Source organism: Lipotes vexillifer, unplaced genomic scaffold, assembly GCF_000442215.2.
Source record: "Lipotes vexillifer unplaced genomic scaffold, Lipotes_vexillifer_v1.1 scaffold634, whole genome shotgun sequence".
Classification (NCBI taxonomy): Eukaryota; Metazoa; Chordata; class Mammalia; order Artiodactyla; family Lipotidae; genus Lipotes; species Lipotes vexillifer.
In genome coordinates, this window is record NW_006781096.1 from 221072 (window position 1) to 238418 (window position 17347).

Below are 17347 nucleotides of genomic sequence, written 5' to 3' on the forward strand. Positions count from 1 at the left end.
TGAAAAGTTAATAATAGTTATTTCATATATTATATGACAAACGCCTTTTCAATACTTGGGATTTTTTTTTAACAATAGGAATTTAAATGCAACAAAGGGATAAAGTGAACAATTTCATTCAGACTTCAGGTTTTGGAAGGACTAGATATAATGTTAGTTAGTAATAAACAATGTGGACTTCCCCTATTAGAAAGATACATACTTAGTGAGACATTTACTGACTCCAGGGTCACCATGTCACCCGCTTTGCAAAACACTGGTCTCTAGCACCGCATCTTTGTTATTTTGTGTAATTTTTCTTTATTTCCTGGCACCCCCCATGGAGGCACTTTCTCATTTTTCCTCCTGTGTAAGTGAAATAAAGGTAACAGAGTCTATAACTTCAGAGGCCTTGAAATTTTATTGTTGTTCATACCGCCACAGTTATAATGATTTCTGAATTTTTTGTTGCTTTCCCTTCAGCAGTTTCATTTGCCATGTACCTGAGCGGCAGAGAATTCGATTCTGTGGGCGGATATATTTGTGTTTAACCGGTGCAGATATCTCCTAAGAACCCTCCTATCTTCACACTCGTCGCCTTTATATTTTTCAGGATTTTAGAAATACCATAATCTCAGCATATTAAATATGAAGGGACTCCTTCGGATTCCCAGAGCCTTAAAGTTAGGCTATGCAAATATGTGCGAGTGTGTTTCCATGGTGCGGAATGAAAGTTACGGCAGGGTTTTTCGAAGCAGCATTTCTATAAGCGTCACTCCTGCCACTGCCTTTCACAAGGGCCCACTTGCTGTGAAATATTTTGAAAACAGAGCTGAAGTGAAGCTAACGCAGAGCGCAAACAGGCGGAAGTACGAATAAACTGAGCGTGGCTGGCAGAAACCGAGAGGTTGGCAGTTTCCGCAAAGTAAGAGTATGCTTGGTAAGCCGGGAGGAAAAAACCGCCCAGGGCTGTTGTTTAGAAACCTCCTGACCTCCGTTTCCCTTGCCCCTAGGGTTGGGGGGGCTCCCCAGAGCCGAGGAAGCAGCCCCCCAAAACCGCCTCCGGGACTGAAGCTTCCCTCCTCACGCCCCCAGGGAGCAGCGCCTTCTCACGCCACGATTCGCTGCGACCCAAAAATAACTACAGAGACGTGAGGAAAAGGGCCAAAGCCTGCGGCACAGGGAGGTGCTTAGTTACCGACTTATCGCTTACAGCCAGAACGCTCGAAACCTAACCCAGCGCTAGCCTTTTATAGAGAGTCCCTGGAGCCCCGCCCTAGCAACTTCTCCTAGCAACGCCTCGCCCGGGTGCTCCGCGGTCTTATCTGCCTCTGCCAGGCTCTTCCTGTTCCCCTCCCCCAGGCAGCAGGCTCCGCTGTCCCAAGTCACGTGACTATCCCCAGGGGAGGAACGGGACGAGCGGAAGATGTGAGGGGCGTGGCGCTGGAGGGCGAGCTCAACGTCATCAAGATACGCCGAGCTGGTTGTGGCGCTTAGCGCTTCTGGGAGTCTTGAGTTTCGGGGACTGGGTGAAATGGCGGAGCCTGCGGCCCTGGTGTGGCTTCGGGGCCCCAGCTTCGGGTGCAAGGCGGTGTGGTGTGCCTCGGCCCCGCGCTCCGTACGCGATTTTATCCACCGACAGTGCCAAGATCAGGTGAGGTGTGTGGTTCCTGGAAGGAATGGGAAAGCAGGACAGGGGCAGGATTAGGTGCGGTGAGGGTCTGTCGGGGGCACGTCTATTCTTTGGGGTTCTCAGTTTTTGAGGCTGAGGGTTAGGGTTTTAAAGTGGTTCAAACTGATGCTGAGGCCTGCCTTTGCTTATGTTTTGTGGTGGTTTTGTCTCACAGAAGGGAGAAAAACCCCTCCGCTCACGGGCGTTTAGTCCGGCCCTCAGTCTGGACTAACAGAATACACTTTGGTATTCTCTTCATCCGTAAATGAGGCAGTTGGACCAGATGATTTTTAAGGCTCATTTCCTTACTTTCGCTCTGTGCTTATGTGACGTGCATTTTTTGTCCACTGATAACACAGCCCTCTTAGCTCCAACCTAGAGAAGTATGTCATATCCAAACCCAGGCCAAAGGATGGTTGGGAAGGAAATGGATTTATCTGGTCACTGGTCGGGGCCAAGCACTCACATAGGTCATGTCGAGGGCATGATTCTTAGGGCCTGTCATGTAGATGTTTTCACTAATCATTATGATGCTCTGATTTGCCCAGGCATATTTTTGAAAACCTGTCATTGACTTCTAAAGTTACATGTGTGGTTTACTTAATTATCAAGTAAGCAAGCTTTTACCAACTATAAGATATTAAACCTATTCAGTTATTTAAAGAATATGCTGGTCTCAATGAATCTAATTTTAATTTTGACATTTGATCTCCTATTAACACGTTAACACTGCAGTCTAAACCAAATCTTTACTTGGATTGGTTCCATGAAGAAGCAATGTCTGTTTGCAAATAATGTGGTTTTTCAGTTTCCCTATTTTTCTTCCTAGACTTCAGTCCAGTTTAAAAACTGTCAGAAATGTTTTTACCATCTGCATGGGGAAATATTTTCCAAAGTAGTTGGATTTTAATATCTCTGAAAATAACTTTTATCTGTTGACCAGTTTTCAAACTTACTGACAGTTGATCCAAAGTGAGACCAGAAAAAAATAAGATCTTAATTATGAGGAGTCTTGGAAAAAATAATTTAAAATAAGCAAGAAATATAAATGAATGGATTCATTCATGTACTTAAGACACATGGCCATAACAAGTATGAACAAAAACACAAAACTTATAGAAGGGCATTTGATGAGATACTGGAACGAATAAAAATAGCTGAAGTTCATGCTTATGCGTTTTAAAACAGAACTATTCTGACACATGATAAAGTTAGTGTTAGCTCTCCCTGAGAAAGTAAAAATCAGCCTGGCTCTTCATCAGACTGGGATAATACACAGATAAAGCTAGCTGCAAAGTTAATAGGAAACAGTGTTTCTCCCAAGGACATGGTACAGTGATGAAATGTCATAATGACTTCCTTGAAAGTCTGCTTCTTTTTTAGTCTTTGTGAAACCTTACCTCAAAAATCATAGACTATAAGAATAAACTGCTGTTGGAAGTTATATCAGTAAGAAGCATCCCACTCTTACCTTGAGAATCTAAGTCGCTTTGACGTAGAGAAGCACGCTTGATTTCCCAGGTGCAGAGCTTCAGATTAGGGGTTTCTGGACACAGCATTCCACATTTATCTTAACTTTGTAGTTTCTGAGGAAAGAGGAGCCTGGATCTCCTTCACAGTCTAGACCTGATGTTGACCCTTATACACACAGCCCTGCTTTATTGTGAGCCTCTCAAAACATTGTTTCATTTAAATTTTACCTAAATTCCATCCACCCCAAATCCTATAATAACTATATCTTTTTATTTGTTGGTGAGACACCTCATGCTTCCTCTGGTGTGCAGTCCCTCTCTTGTAGTAGTGAGTCAAGAAATTTGAGTTGTTGAACTATATGTTGTCTCTGGTGGCCTTCGGCTGATTGGCCTAAGACACACGTAATACTTTCTGCTTGAAATGCTCTGTAATGGTTAAAAACAGTTACATTGATTGTAAATTTTCTTTGTTATTTTTTTCTACTAGTGATTATTAACTGACAAGAATCTTAACAAGTAGAAAATGCCATTTTGTTAATGAGTTGTCTCGTTAAATAAGCAGTTCTGTTTGGAAATGAAGTATGATGCATGATGTATAATCTTTCAGCCTTCATGTTAAAGTCTTTTAAAGTTATTTAGGATTTTAGAAATACCATACCCATTGGATATATAAGATATTAAAAGAAACTAAAGTAGCTTTTAATTTATAAACATTAAACATATAGGAGGTATATTATATGTCTTATTTAATTTTTACAACTCTTTAAAGTGGACAGTATTTTATAGGCAAGAATAGTCCTTCATGTTAATCACATCATTGCATATAGCCTGAGCTCCCTTGCTCCTCTCTCCTGGTATCATATTTGCCTGGGAAAACTCCAGTCAATTTAAATCCAACTCTCCACCTGTTTTACCTGGCATCTGGGCAGTGACTGTGGTAGGGGAACTAATCACGCAAACCAGTCTCACTACAAATTCATAAACACCAAACTTAGTGGTGCTTGGCATTTCTACTGTATTTCTCTAACTCAGAGCATGCTTCCACTGGGTTGCAGGACTGCTGAGAATATTGATCTAAGTAGTCCTTGGGCAGCTGGACAGAACCCAGGATCTCAACACATCTTTAGTAGCTTTGCTCATTTTCCCTAGAGTGTCATCCAAATATTATTTGTGTATACCATGGTGTGAAAAGGGTTGAGAGGCACTGCTCAGTTCATCACTCTTTCACTCTCCTAGATTACTTTTTCACATCTTCTCTCTTTAAATCTCCAAGACTTCTTCCATCCCAAGGACCATACTTTGTACTCAAGCAGTAAGGAGAGAGTTTCTGCATCATCACACCAGTGCCTCTGGTAGGTACCTGCTGTATATTCAGCCTTCTTCTCTGTTACTGTGGATGAACTGTCATTATTTTACAAATAATTTGCAATTATCTTCGACTTTGTACAGTAACCCCTCCCCCTCACCTACTGAAAGACTTATTTTGGCGTTAGTTCTTTCTCCCCTGTATTTTCCAGTGTTTTCCCTTTTTACAGCATCACTCCTACCAGTGCGCAAACGTGAGCCCACATCCCTTCTACCTATCACCTTATTTTCTCTGATTTTCTTTATAAAAAAATATTCTTGAACATAAAACTGTTCTCCTTTAGAACCCACTCTAGTTAGGCTTTTTTCTTCCCATCACTCCATCAGAACAGCTCTTTGTCATACTGGTCAGTATCTTCTATGTTGCCATATCCAGTGATCAGTTTGCAGTTTTCATCTTGCTTTGTCTGTCAGTGCCAGTTTGCACAATTGACCATTCCCCGCCGGAGTACACTTTTCTCACTTGTCCAGATATCACTCTCAGTTCTCGTCCACCTCACTGGCCTCTCCTTTCCAGTCTTTTACAGCTTCCTCCTCATCACCCTGAACTCTAATCTTGGAGGGGCCCCTCCCTCATCCCAGTGATTTCATCCATACTCATGGCTTTAACTACCATCAGTATGCCGACAACTTTCAAATGTAAATCCCCAGTGCAGACCTCTTCCCCACACTCCAGGCTTGTATAGCCACCAGTCTACTTGGCATCTCCATCTGGCTGTGGAATAAACATCTCAAAGTAAAATATCTGAGATGAGACTAATTTTCTCCCTCAAACTTCCTTTTCCCTCTTAATGAATGACAACTCCATTTTCCCATTTATCAAACCGGATTTTTGGAGTCATCTCTAATTCCTCTATTGATCTCACTCCCTTCACCCAGAGCATTAGCAAATCCTGTTGCCTTTACCTTCAGAGTATCCTCAGAATCTCACGTTTCTCATCATCTCTGCCACTGCTGCCCTGGTACAAATAGCCTTCATTTCTTACCTGGATTATCACAATAGCTTCTCAATGATCTCTCTGTGTCTATAGTCTTACTTTCAGTTTAACAGCTAGAGTGATACTTTAAGAGCATGACGCAGATCTCACGTTGTTCAAAACTCTACAGTAGTTTTATTCAGAGTAACATCCAGAGTCCTTAACAATGGTTTTGAAGGCCTTATCACTCCCCTTTTGTGTACTTCATTCTAACCTCATTGGCTGTGTTGTCATTCCTTGAATAAGTTCATTCCTGTTGCGTTTGCTCTTGTCTCTGTCTGGAATACTGTTCCCCCAGGTAGTCACATGGCTCATTCTCTCACTTTCTTTAATTCTCCGCTCAAATGTCACTTGATCACAGAGGCTTTCCTTGACTGTATATATTAAATAGATTACCACCACACGCATCCACATATCTTATCCCCTTTACCCTGCATATCACCACTTGACATGATATATAATTTGTTCATTATTTGTCTTCCCCCACTAGAATGTTAGCTTCATGAGGCAGGATCTGTATTCACTGTAGTGTTCATGGTAGTATTCCAACACTTGAAAAGTGCCTGGCAAATAGTAGGTACTTAATATTTGCTGAATGAATGAATGGGTCCCATTGAAATAGCTGTATGATGTGGTTCAGAATGAATGTTCATAGTTTCCACTTCAGGAAGATGCCGGCAATGCATTTTTCCTTTCTATTCCTATTTAGATCTCTCTTTTCTTCATGTTGCAGAGTTAATTGTCAGCCTTCTAAGTTCCATATAACTTTGGAGAATACTCCTCTCTTGTCTCATTTTATGGCATTAGAAACTTGTTTAGAATGACTTACAGTTTTTATATTTTCTTTTCATCATTTGATCTGAGAATTTTTTTGAAATACATAGAGTGGGTTTGGGGGAGTGTACTTGGGCTTCTGCAGTGATTGGCTGGAACTCAGGGGGATGCTGGCACCAACTGCCAGCTGGTCCTAAAGCTGTTAAAGCTTATATAGTTTGTATATTAAAAATCGGGGCTTCCCTGGTGGCTCAGTGGTTGAGAGTCCGCCTGCCGATGCAGGGGACACGGGTTCGTGCCCCGGGCCGGGAGGATCCCACATGCCGCGGAGCGGCTGGGCCCGTGAGCCATGGCCACTCACTGAGCCTGCGCGTCCGGAGCCTGTGCTCCGCAACGGGAGAGGCCACGACAGTGAGAGGCCCACGTACCACACACACACACACAAAAAATCATACTTTTGTCTCCTCCTCTCCTCTCTTCATATCCCTATCTACACTTTTCAAGATGTCACTTTTAAACTTGGGGCCACTCAGTGTTCAACTTGATACTACCTGTTTTAAAAAGTCAGAGGAAGTGGGACCTTCAGAGTTACTAGATCTGAGCACTGAATATTCTACCTTGACTCCTATTTCCTATTAGAGAAGAAGAAAGAGCAGGTTTTTTGTTTCTGTTTTTTTTTTTTTTTTAACATTTTTTTATTTGTTTGGCTGTGCCTGTCTTAGTTGCGGCACGTGGGATCTTCATTGCTGCATGCCTGCTCTTGCAGCATTCAGGATCTTTTTTTAAGTTGCATCGTGCAGTATCTTTAGTTGTGGCATGCGAACTCTTAGTTGTAGCGTGTGGGATCTAGTTCCCTAACCAGAGCTCGAACTTGGGCCCCCTGCACTGGGAGTGTGGAGTCTTACCCACTGGACCACCAGGGAAGTCCCGAGAGCAGTTTTAATTTTCACCCAAAAGGCAGAAAGTTCTTCTGTATATCATGATTAAGTATTAGGAAGAAATCGTACCTAGAATACATCATACAAAATGAGTTTTTTCTTTTAGTAGTTTCCATTTTTGCAATTCAACAAATATTAATTGAACACATACTGTCTCCTTATAACTGGAGTAATAAAAAGCTAAGCTAGGTCCCTTTCTGCAAGAAACTTGTATTGTCTAATAAACAGCATTGAAAGAACCCCCAAACTTGTCTCTAGGATATTCCAGTGGAATGCTACTTTGTGAAATGCAATGGATTACTCGTTAACACCAGTGACACAGTGCAGCATGGAGCTGTTTATAGTTTGGAACCCAGACTTCGTGGTGGAAAAGGAGGTAGGACATGAATGTTGATGGCTTAGTTGTAACACATCTGCGTTCTGTAGCCATATGTATTAAATTAACAAACTCCTTGGTGTCTGTAATGTACCAGCCTCGATTGGCCTTGTGAAATCCTTTGTTTGCTTATCTAATTTTGCATATTTTCTCTTTTCTTCTTTTTGAGGTAGATACCATATGATAAAATTCCCACCTTCTCCAGCTGGATCACTCTGAGGCACCCTAGGCTCTCAGACTCTAGGGAGGATTAGATGAAGAGGGGTGATTGTTATTCTGTCCAGTTTGCAGACGAATGTCAAAACAATCAAATCTCCTTGTGCTTTTCTCAAGATTTTTTGCCTAGTTATTGTAGCTCCAAGGGAGGTCTAAAGTCACTTTATGAAATACAACCATTTACAGATTGAGGTAGATTAAGGTCCTGGTTGTAGTAACTCATCTTAGAAGAGAAAAAAGAAACTAAAAGAGCAAAAACTGAATATGAACAGTTCTTGGTATTTCTCCTGATGCACTAACATGTAATCCTTAGGCTTTCTCAAAATCTGTGGTGATTCGGTTTGGTTTTCAAAGAGCTAACATTTCAGATTATAATCATCCTGCTGTTTGAAATTGTGTCAATAAGAATGAAGCTTGTCGTATCAGCCAGTGACAGCTTAAAATTGCCTCCTTGCAAAATCTCACCATATAATTTTTAAAATTCTTAATCGTGGAATCTTGGGATTTCTGGCACTAGGTAAAGCCCTCTAAAATAGCCCGGTGGTGCAGGTATTGATACAGTATTGTAGAAGTATAAGAGGAAGTGTAAAAAGCATGAGATTGAATCAAGTTTATCAGTACTCTTACCTTTGCTACCTGGGTTAGAATCTTGATGTACATTTCCTTTAAAACGGAAAAGAAAGTAGAGATGACCTGTAGTCTTGTGATATAATACATTTTCACAAATCTGGCTTTTGTCCATCCTTGAACACTTTTTTAACCTGCTTTCTCCGAACATATTTGCTCAGGTTTTGGCTCTATGCTCCGAGCACTTGGTGCTCAGATTGAGAAGACAACCAATCGAGAAGCTTGCCGGGATCTCAGTGGAAGGAGACTGCGAGATGTCAATCATGAAAAAGCGTAAGATCCCCACCTGTTTTTATTTTTTTTTAAGAAACATACTTTTCTAGCATTAGTGATTGTACGCATGCCATGCATATCAGAAATGTAAACTTGAAATACTTATGCTCTAATTTGTTGTTACCAGATTTAACTTTTTCTGTAATTTAATAATTATCTTTGGGTTTTAGTCAAGTCCATAACAGTATGCTAGTAGTAAGCATGGCACACCTTTCTGAGGGAATGTCACAGTATGAACAAGAGTGCATTAATTTGTCTGGGTGGGGTGTTTTATGTATAAAAACACATGTGTATAATATAGCCATTCAGTTACATCTCTTCTCTCCCATCCCCAGAATGGCTGAATGGGTAAAACAACAAGCCAAACGAGAAGCTGAAAAGGAGCAAAAGCGCCTGGAACGACTGCAGCGGAAGCTTGCAGAACCCAGGCACTGCTTCACCAGCCCCGACTACCAGCAGCAGTGCCATGAGATGGCCGAGCGTCTGGAGGATTCCGTCCTCCGAGGTGAGAATGAGGATTCCTTAGTGCCATCAGCAGGTGTCCCTGAAGCCAGCTGTTCCACACAGAGGGCAGTTCTTAAACCTTTTTGGGTTACAGACTTCTGAGAAACTGATGAAGCTGTGGAATTTCTCCCCTCAGTAATGAATACAGTATATCTTATACAACCCAGGGAAAAAACCCATACACTCTCACAACATTTGACATACTTGACCCCTGAACTCTGTGGGCTCATGGGCCCCAGGTAAGAATACTTCTTGTGCTTCATGGGAATAAGCTAAGTCTTCAGGAGGTGCCTAGACCCCAACATTTTGCTTCCAGTTTTAGATCCCTTTTTTAAAACACAGTTTTTAATGAGAATGATTTTCATTAACTTTTATGTTTTTAGCATCCAAAGCATTATGCTAGGGCTGTTGTGCATTCAGTTGAATAAGAAGGAGTCTTTTCCATCAAAAGGGTTATGGCATAACAGGGGAAAGACAGTTGTATGCAAATAACAAGCACAAGGGGATGAATCGTTAGGTTTGAGGAGAGATAGGTATGAATCTGTCAGCCTCAAAATTACAAATTGGACATGGTGCGTTAAAAATCCAGTTCAAGAGCCAGAATGCTTATCTTAAATCTGTATAAATTTGAGATTAGTCTCCTTTTAACTGGATTAAATTTTGGTATGTTAAGAAATTTAAATCTAGAGCTTTAGATTGCAGCTGTTTTTGCAATTCAGATTATTTATAAATTCTTTAATTGAACTTAGTCCTGATAGTAGAAACTGAGTTGTTAAAATGTCTGGTTAGGTATGCAGGCTGCCTCCAGCAAGACGGTATTGGCAGAAATCGGTGAGAGTCGGAAACGGCCTAACAAATCAAAAACAGACAGAGCAGCCAGTGCAGAGAAAAGGAAATGCTTTTGGTAAGTATGTTCATTTTCATTTCAAATAGATCTTTGAGAACTGAAGAAAAAAAAAATTTTTTCCTTCTGTTTATCCCTCTGGAATATCTTGTTCTGAAACTTACCTACTATATTTTTTTCTTGTCTACCTGGAATAAACATACTTTTAAGTAAAGTCTGATGGAAGCTCAGAAATTTTCCAGAGTGCTTCAGAAGTTCAGGTTTCAGTGATTCTCACATTGTATACATTAGTAATGGTTTCTGCCATAAGTGCCATTCATAGAATCTAAAGGATAATTTTTTTCCTTACAGTGGAAAATCACATAAAAATAGCTTTATACTTGAATTACTGTTAGGTGTTGAAAAGTTAACTTTCAGAAATTCCAGGTGGAAGCCATGGCTTTACTTTCCAGGTGGTTCTGTTTTCTCTGTGGTTTTTCGTAGTCATCACTGAGGTCTTTGGTCACCTTGCCAGACCTCTCTTCACCACTTTTGTACCTGCAGGTGAAAAGCACAACAGTACTTTTTCTTATCCATTCTTCTTACAGTTCTCCCACCCTTCCCAGTTGGTCCTCTGGTTACCAGCTCAGTTCCCTTGGGCTGAGTTCTAGAATATGATAAGTGCAAATGGATCTTGGTTTCCTTGTCGGCCTCCCCTTTGGGGATAGAAAGATAATTATTAATTAAACACCATGTAACTCTGTGAGTCCAGCATAGAATTTTTTGTGTTCTTTCTGAAATGTGAATTAAATGTTCCTGAGAGAAAAGATAGTAGTATTTCCTTGTGGGTTTCTTTTTTTTAAGCCAGGTTTATTGTGGTATAATTTATATATGGTATTATTTATATATGGTAAAATTCACCCTTTTTGAACAGTTCTACAAGTTTTGAAAATTTTATAATATACAGTCATGTAACCATCACCAAAATCAAACTATGGAATATTTTCATCACCCTAAGAAGTTCCCACGTGTCCCTTTGCAGTTAATTTTCTTCCCCCACCTCCATTCCTGGCAACCCCTGATCACTGGTGTGATGTTTGTTCATATGGTTTTGTCTTTTCCAGAATGTCATTATGTCTGCTGCTTTCACTTACAATAATGCTTTCAAGATCCACAGGTGGTATTATATGTATCAGTAGTTCGTTCCTTTCTATTGCCAAGTATTGTTGCCTGGTATGGCTGTACCACAATTTGTTTATCATCCATTCTCTAGCTGTTAGAGGTTTGGGTAGTTTCCAGTCTTGGGCAATTATGAATAAAATAGGATTTTCTCTTTTTTTTTGGCCGTGCCTTACGGCATGGGGGATCTTAGTTCCTTGACCAAGGATCGAACCTGTGCCCCCTGCAGTGGAAACTTGGAGTCCTAACCACTGGACTGCCAGGGAATTCCCAGGATTTTCTTTTAACTGTTTATTATTTTATCTAATTTCCAACAGTTAAAATTCATACAGTATTGGGGAAAAAAAGTTTTAAGCAAAACCAGTTTGTTTTAAGAGAGTCACAGCTTTTAAAAAGAGACCCTGTTGGATCTTTGGCATGTTGCTTCCAGTCTCACTGAAGTTTTTTTTCCTTTTATACCTCTGGAATATCTTGTTCTGAAACTCACCTACTCTCCATCTCAAGCTAGCTGATACCTTTATTCAGAGTCTGTTTCCTGGACAAACTGCAACTCTTTTTTTTTAAGTAGAAGCTGTAAAGGGTGTTAAACCTTTTTGTTGCTTCTAATAGGTTGGGCATGGAAGGACTAGAGACTGCAGAAGGGTCTGGCTCTGAGAGCTCTGATGATGACAGTGCAGAAGCACCTAGTACTTCAGGAATGAGCTTTCACGTTCCCAAAAATGGCAGTGATGTTGTTGAGATGGCAGCCGAATTTCCTAGTAGCTCTCAGCGGGCAAGAGTATCGAGTGCAGACTCTAGATCACGAGAAAAACTACAGACCCCTGTGATGGACTCTGGGAATGGTATTTCAGAAGACTTGTATGCTGAGCTGGGAGAGGCATCTATCCAGGAGTACATGGAAAGGAAGATGGCCATAGAAACAGAGAAAACCCAGGAGAAAAATGAGGCAGAGAGTAAAGAACCCTTAGAAAAGGAAGCAGCTGGAGTTGGCCTGAATAAGGAGCAGGAGACCAAAGAAATGACTGATGGGGAAAGAGCTGCCAAGGGAGCACCTGGAGGAGACAGGGAAAACATACCTGTTGCCAAGCTGGAGGAAAGCCAGTCAGGAAACACAGTAAGTAAATTTAGGGGGTTGATGTCTGAAGCCAAATCAGTTTAATCTCTGTAGTAAGTCGTTAAAGTGAAAAGATGTGCTTTTTCCCATCAGCTGATTAGTGGAAAAGCTTGTTTAATAATCAGAAGTACAGATGATGGTGAAGCTTGCCGTGTCCCCCCCAAAAATCCTTAGTTTTTTGGTTTTTTTTGTGGTACGTGGGCCTCTCACTGTTGCGGCCTCTCCCGTTGTGGAGCACAGGCTCGGGACACGCAGGCTCAGTGGCCATGACTCACGGGCCCAGCTGCTCCGCCGCATGTGGGATCTTCCTGGACCGAGGCACAAACCCGTGTCCCCTGCATTGGCCGGCGGGCTCTCAACCACTGCGCCACCAGGGAAGCCCAGTTGTTGTTTCTTTTAAAGCTCTGGAATTGGTATTATTTTGCCACTAGGTGGTGTCCTTGGTTCCATATTTCATCAATTCTAAGATGCACGTTTTTCACGTTTTAATACCTCTGAATTTGAATATATATCATGTTATAGTTTAATTGGTATTGTTATTCTTTCTTAATAACACATGCACTAATAAGGCATATTATGATAGATGGCATTTTTAGCTTTGATAAAATGTGCTTATTTTCCTATCACTAAATTTCTAGTTACTTAGTTTTTCTTTCTCATGTGAGTTACTGTTTGAACACAGTTGTCAGTTGGATGTGAAGATCTTTCCTGTAGAAGAGGAGCAGCTCCTTTTTAATTTATCATTAAATCTTAAGCCCCACACTCAACCTTTTTAAAGTTTATTTTCATTGTGCATGCTTTTCCTTAAATAGTTATTTGCCACCTTTAGTGGACTTACTTGCAGCAAAAATCTTTAACGTTTACTCTTCAGTCTAATGATTTGCTTTTTAGGATAGATGAAACCTAATGATTTGCTTTTTAGGATAGCTGAAATCTAATGATTTGCTTTTTAGGATAGATGAAACTTGGCTTCTTTGGTAAACACAAAGCTTATCATTATTTATTTAACCAGCACCTTCCCTACTGGTGCTGGTTAAATAAGCAAAAATGCACATGTTGCCCTTTCTAGGGAAGATAGTGAAATTTTTTATGCTGAGGGCTTTAAATTGACCCTTACACCATCTCTGGAGTTACAAGCATGTAGCTTTTATGTTACTCATATATGCTAGGATTTTATCCTAACCAAAGTCTTGGAAAAATGAAGAAAGGAAAATAGAATAAAACCTGATTTGACTTTCAATCTTTGAGCTTTTAACTGGAAATTTGTTCTTGATGTAGTTGTAGCTGTTGTATTCATAATAATTATGTACAACCATGTGTGATTCTCCAAAGACACATAAGTGGTGGTTTAGGATTTGGCCATATATAAAGAAGCCAAGATTCACTCCAGAAATCTTAACAAAATGGACTTTAAAAAAAAAAAAAATCACCTAGAAAGATAGTTTGTCCCTAGAGCTCTTCAATATTTTTAAAAAACAACTTACTGTGAGAGAAAATTACTGACCTTTGAATATGTTTTAAAAAAAAAAAAAACCTAGGGTTTCCCTGGTGGCGCAGTGGTTGAGAGTCCACCAGCCGATGCGGGGGACACGGGTTCGTGCCCCGGTCCGGGAAGATCCCACGTGACGCGGAGCGGCTGGGCCCGTGAGCCATGGCCGCTGAGCCTGCGCGTCCGGAGTCTGTGCTCCGCAACGGGAGAGGCCACAACAGTGAGAGGCCCGCGTACCGCAAAAATAAATAAATAAATAAATAAACCTAGGTGGTGAATGTTTTCATTCTATGCAGAGCACCCATCATTAGAAGTATTTAATTTAAAAAAAAAGTATTTAATTTTGTCTTAAAGTCTATAAAGGTACTTGGTGGATAGAAGAGTTGCAAGTCTTTTGAACAGCATTTAAATTTGTCAAGTTATATAAGTGAGAACTTTGATAATCACAGTTATTTGATTAAAATAGAAAGCTTAGGATTATGGGGTTAGTAGATTCACAGGCATAGGAATCTCATTAAAATGAGGCTTTATAGGGTGCTGCTCTTTTCTCTGGTCATAGTATGGGGGTAGGTGAGGTACATTTTGCTGTTTGAATTTTTACTGGAAAAATCAAAAAAGAAAAGTAATATTAAGAATCCGTTCAAGAATTCTATAACTTGTTACTCTTCTGAATACTTGTTTCTAAGTATATAGATAAAAATTAATATTTATTAATTATATGTATTGACACTGTGTAGAGAATAGCATGATTATTAAAATTCAGTAGTAAGATATGGCATATTAAATGAAGATTTCTTGAAAAACAGAAGGTCGATGACAATTGAAGAAAGTTTTATTCACAGGAATGGACCTATTTAAAATTTTTCTTTCTTTTTCTTCTTCTCAGGATATTGGTCAGGAAACTGTAGATTTACTGGCGTTCAGCTCTGTTGCAGAAGTGGAGTTGCTGGGTTTGGAGAAGCTCAAGTGTGAGCTCACGGCCCGGGGACTGAAGTGCGGGGGCACTCTCCAGGAGCGGGCAGCGAGGCTCTTCTCTGTCAGAGGACTGGCAAAGGAGCGGATAGATCCAGCTTTATTTGCCAAGCCTTCGAAAGGGAAGAAGAAGTGAATTTCGTCGGAGCTGATTTCCTGTTTCTTAATAGGCTAGCGCTTACAACCTGTATAATATTGGCTCTTGGACATTATTCTTGTTGCTATTAAAGGTGACTTTTTAATAACCAAATTCTAACTATCCTCTTTTTCATTATTAGATTTATAGAATTAATTTGTGAAACCCTCTGGGCCTGAAGCTTTTTTGTGGGAAGGTTTCTTATAACTTATTTCTTTAATAAATATAGGGCTATTCAGAGTTTGGGTTGCATCTGTGTCATTTAGGTAAATTATAATTTCAAAGAATTTATCCATTTGACCCCAGTTGTCAGATTTGTGGACATAAAGTTATTCATAATAGTCCTTTCTATCCTTTTAACATCTTGTAGGAGCGGTAGTGGTAACTTCTTTTTCATTCTGGTACTGGTAATTTCTGTTTTCTCCTTGATCAGTCTAGCTAGGAGTTTATTGTTTTGTTGGTCTGTTTTCAGAGTCAACTTTTGGCTTTGCTGATTTTTAATTGTTTTTAATTTCATTGATTTTTGCTCTTTATCATTTCCTTTCTTCTACTTAAGTTGGGTTTACTTTGTTCTTTTTTCTTTATCTTCTTAAGGTAAGTCCTAGGTCATTGATTTTAGACTTTTTTTCTAGTATAAATGTTTAAAGCTGTAAGTGTTTCTTTAAGTACTGTTTTAGCTGCATCTCAAAAATTTTAATATGTTGTGTTTTCATTTTCATTCAGTTCCAAGTATTTTCTAGCTTCCTTGTGAATTCTTGTGAATTCTTCCTTGTGAATTCTTGTGAATTCTTCCTTGTGAATTCTTCTGAATTCTTCCTTGTGAATTCAGGCCTCTCACTGTTGTGGCCTCTCGCATTTCAGAGCACAGGCTCCGGACACGCAGGCTCAGCGGCCATGGCTCACGGACCCAGCCACTCCGCGGAATGTAGGATCTTCCCGGACTGGGGCACGAACCCGCGTCCCCTGTATCAGCAGGCAGACTCAACCACTGCACCACCAGGGAAGCCCTAGTTTTAATTTTTTGAGGAACCTCCATGCTGTTTTCCATAGTAGCTGCACCAATTCACGTTCCCACCAACAGTGCATGAGGGAGGGTTCCCTTCTCTCCACATCCCTGCCAACACTTGTTACTTCTAGTGTTTTTGATAACAGCCATTGTAATAGGTATGAGGTGATATCTCACTCTGGTTTTGATTTGTATTTCCCTGATCATTAATGATGTAGAGCAGCTTTTCATGTACCTGTTTGCCATCTGTATGTCTTCTTTGGAAAAAAGTGTTCAGGTCTTCTGCCCATATTTATTATCAGATTGTTTGTTTTTTTGCTGTTATATGAATTCTTTATATATTTTGGATATTAGCACCTTATCAGATACATGATATTAGCACCTTATCAGATACATAATTAGCAAATGTTTTCTCCCATCCAGTAGACTGCCTTTTCATTTTGTTGATGGTTTCCTTTGCTATGCAGAAGCTTATTAGTTTGATGTATTCCCATTTGTTTATTTTTGCTTTTGTTTCTTTTACTTTTGGTGTCAGATTGAAAAAAAATCATTGCCAAGACCTAGGTCAAGGAGCTTACCGCTATGTTTTCTTCTAGGAGGTTTATGGTTTCACGTCTTAAGTTCAAGTCTTTAATCCATTTGAATTAATTTTTATGGATGGCGTAACATAGAACAACTGTTTGTTTTTTCTTCTAAATATTTTATTGTTACTGGTTTCTGCTTTTAATTCCACTGTGGTTAGAAAATAGCCTGTTTATGATTTCAGTCCTTTTAATTTTTTGTGTGTGTGTGTGTGTGGTTTTTTTTTTTGGTTTTGTTTTTTTGTTTTTTGCGGTACGCGGGCCTCTCACTGCTGTGGCCTCTCCCATTGCGGAGCACAGGCTCCGGACGCGCAGGCTTAGCGGCCATGGCCCACGGCCCCAGCCGCTCCGCGGCATGTGGGATCCTCCCGGACCGGGGCACGAACCCACGTCCCCTGCATCGGCAGGTGGACTCCCAACCACTGCGCCACCAGGGAAGCCCCATGTGTGTGTGTTTTTTTGCGGTATGTGGGCCTCTCGCTGTTGTGGCCTCTCCCGCTGCGGAGCACAGGCTCCGGACGCGCAGGCTCAGTGGCCATGGCTCACAGGCCCGGCCGCTCCACGGCCTGTGGGACCTTCCTGGACCAGGGCACGAACCCGTGTCCCTTGCATCGGCAGGTGGACTCTCAACCACTGCGCCACCAGGGAAGCCCGCAATCCTTTTAATTTTATTGAGACTTGTATTATGACACAGTGTATGGTCTGTCTAGATGAATGTTCCACGTAAACTTGAAAAAGCAGCCTTAGAATCCTTGTCTGCTTGTTCTGACACTTGGATCATCTCAGGCTCAGTCTTTGTTGATTCTCTTGAAAATGGATCTCATTTTCCTGCTTGTTCACATGTCAGGTAGTTTTAGGTTGTATCTTGGATATA

At 40.7% G+C, this 17347-nt stretch overlaps 1 protein-coding gene across 1 annotated transcript; it reads left to right on the plus strand.

Annotated features, from left to right (window-relative positions):
- The first annotated feature begins 1505 nt into the window (after positions 1–1505).
- On the plus strand, positions 1506–14995 carry SDE2 (spliceosome associated SDE2). Its single transcript, XM_007454463.1, has 7 exons — positions 1506–1633; positions 7436–7553; positions 8558–8669; positions 9005–9174; positions 9963–10077; positions 11785–12289; positions 14665–14995. Exons 1-7 carry the CDS (start codon positions 1514–1516, stop codon positions 14884–14886), a joined length of 1362 nt encoding a protein of 453 aa, XP_007454525.1. The 5' UTR covers positions 1506–1513; the 3' UTR covers positions 14887–14995.
- The last annotated feature ends 2352 nt before the right edge of the window (positions 14996–17347 follow it).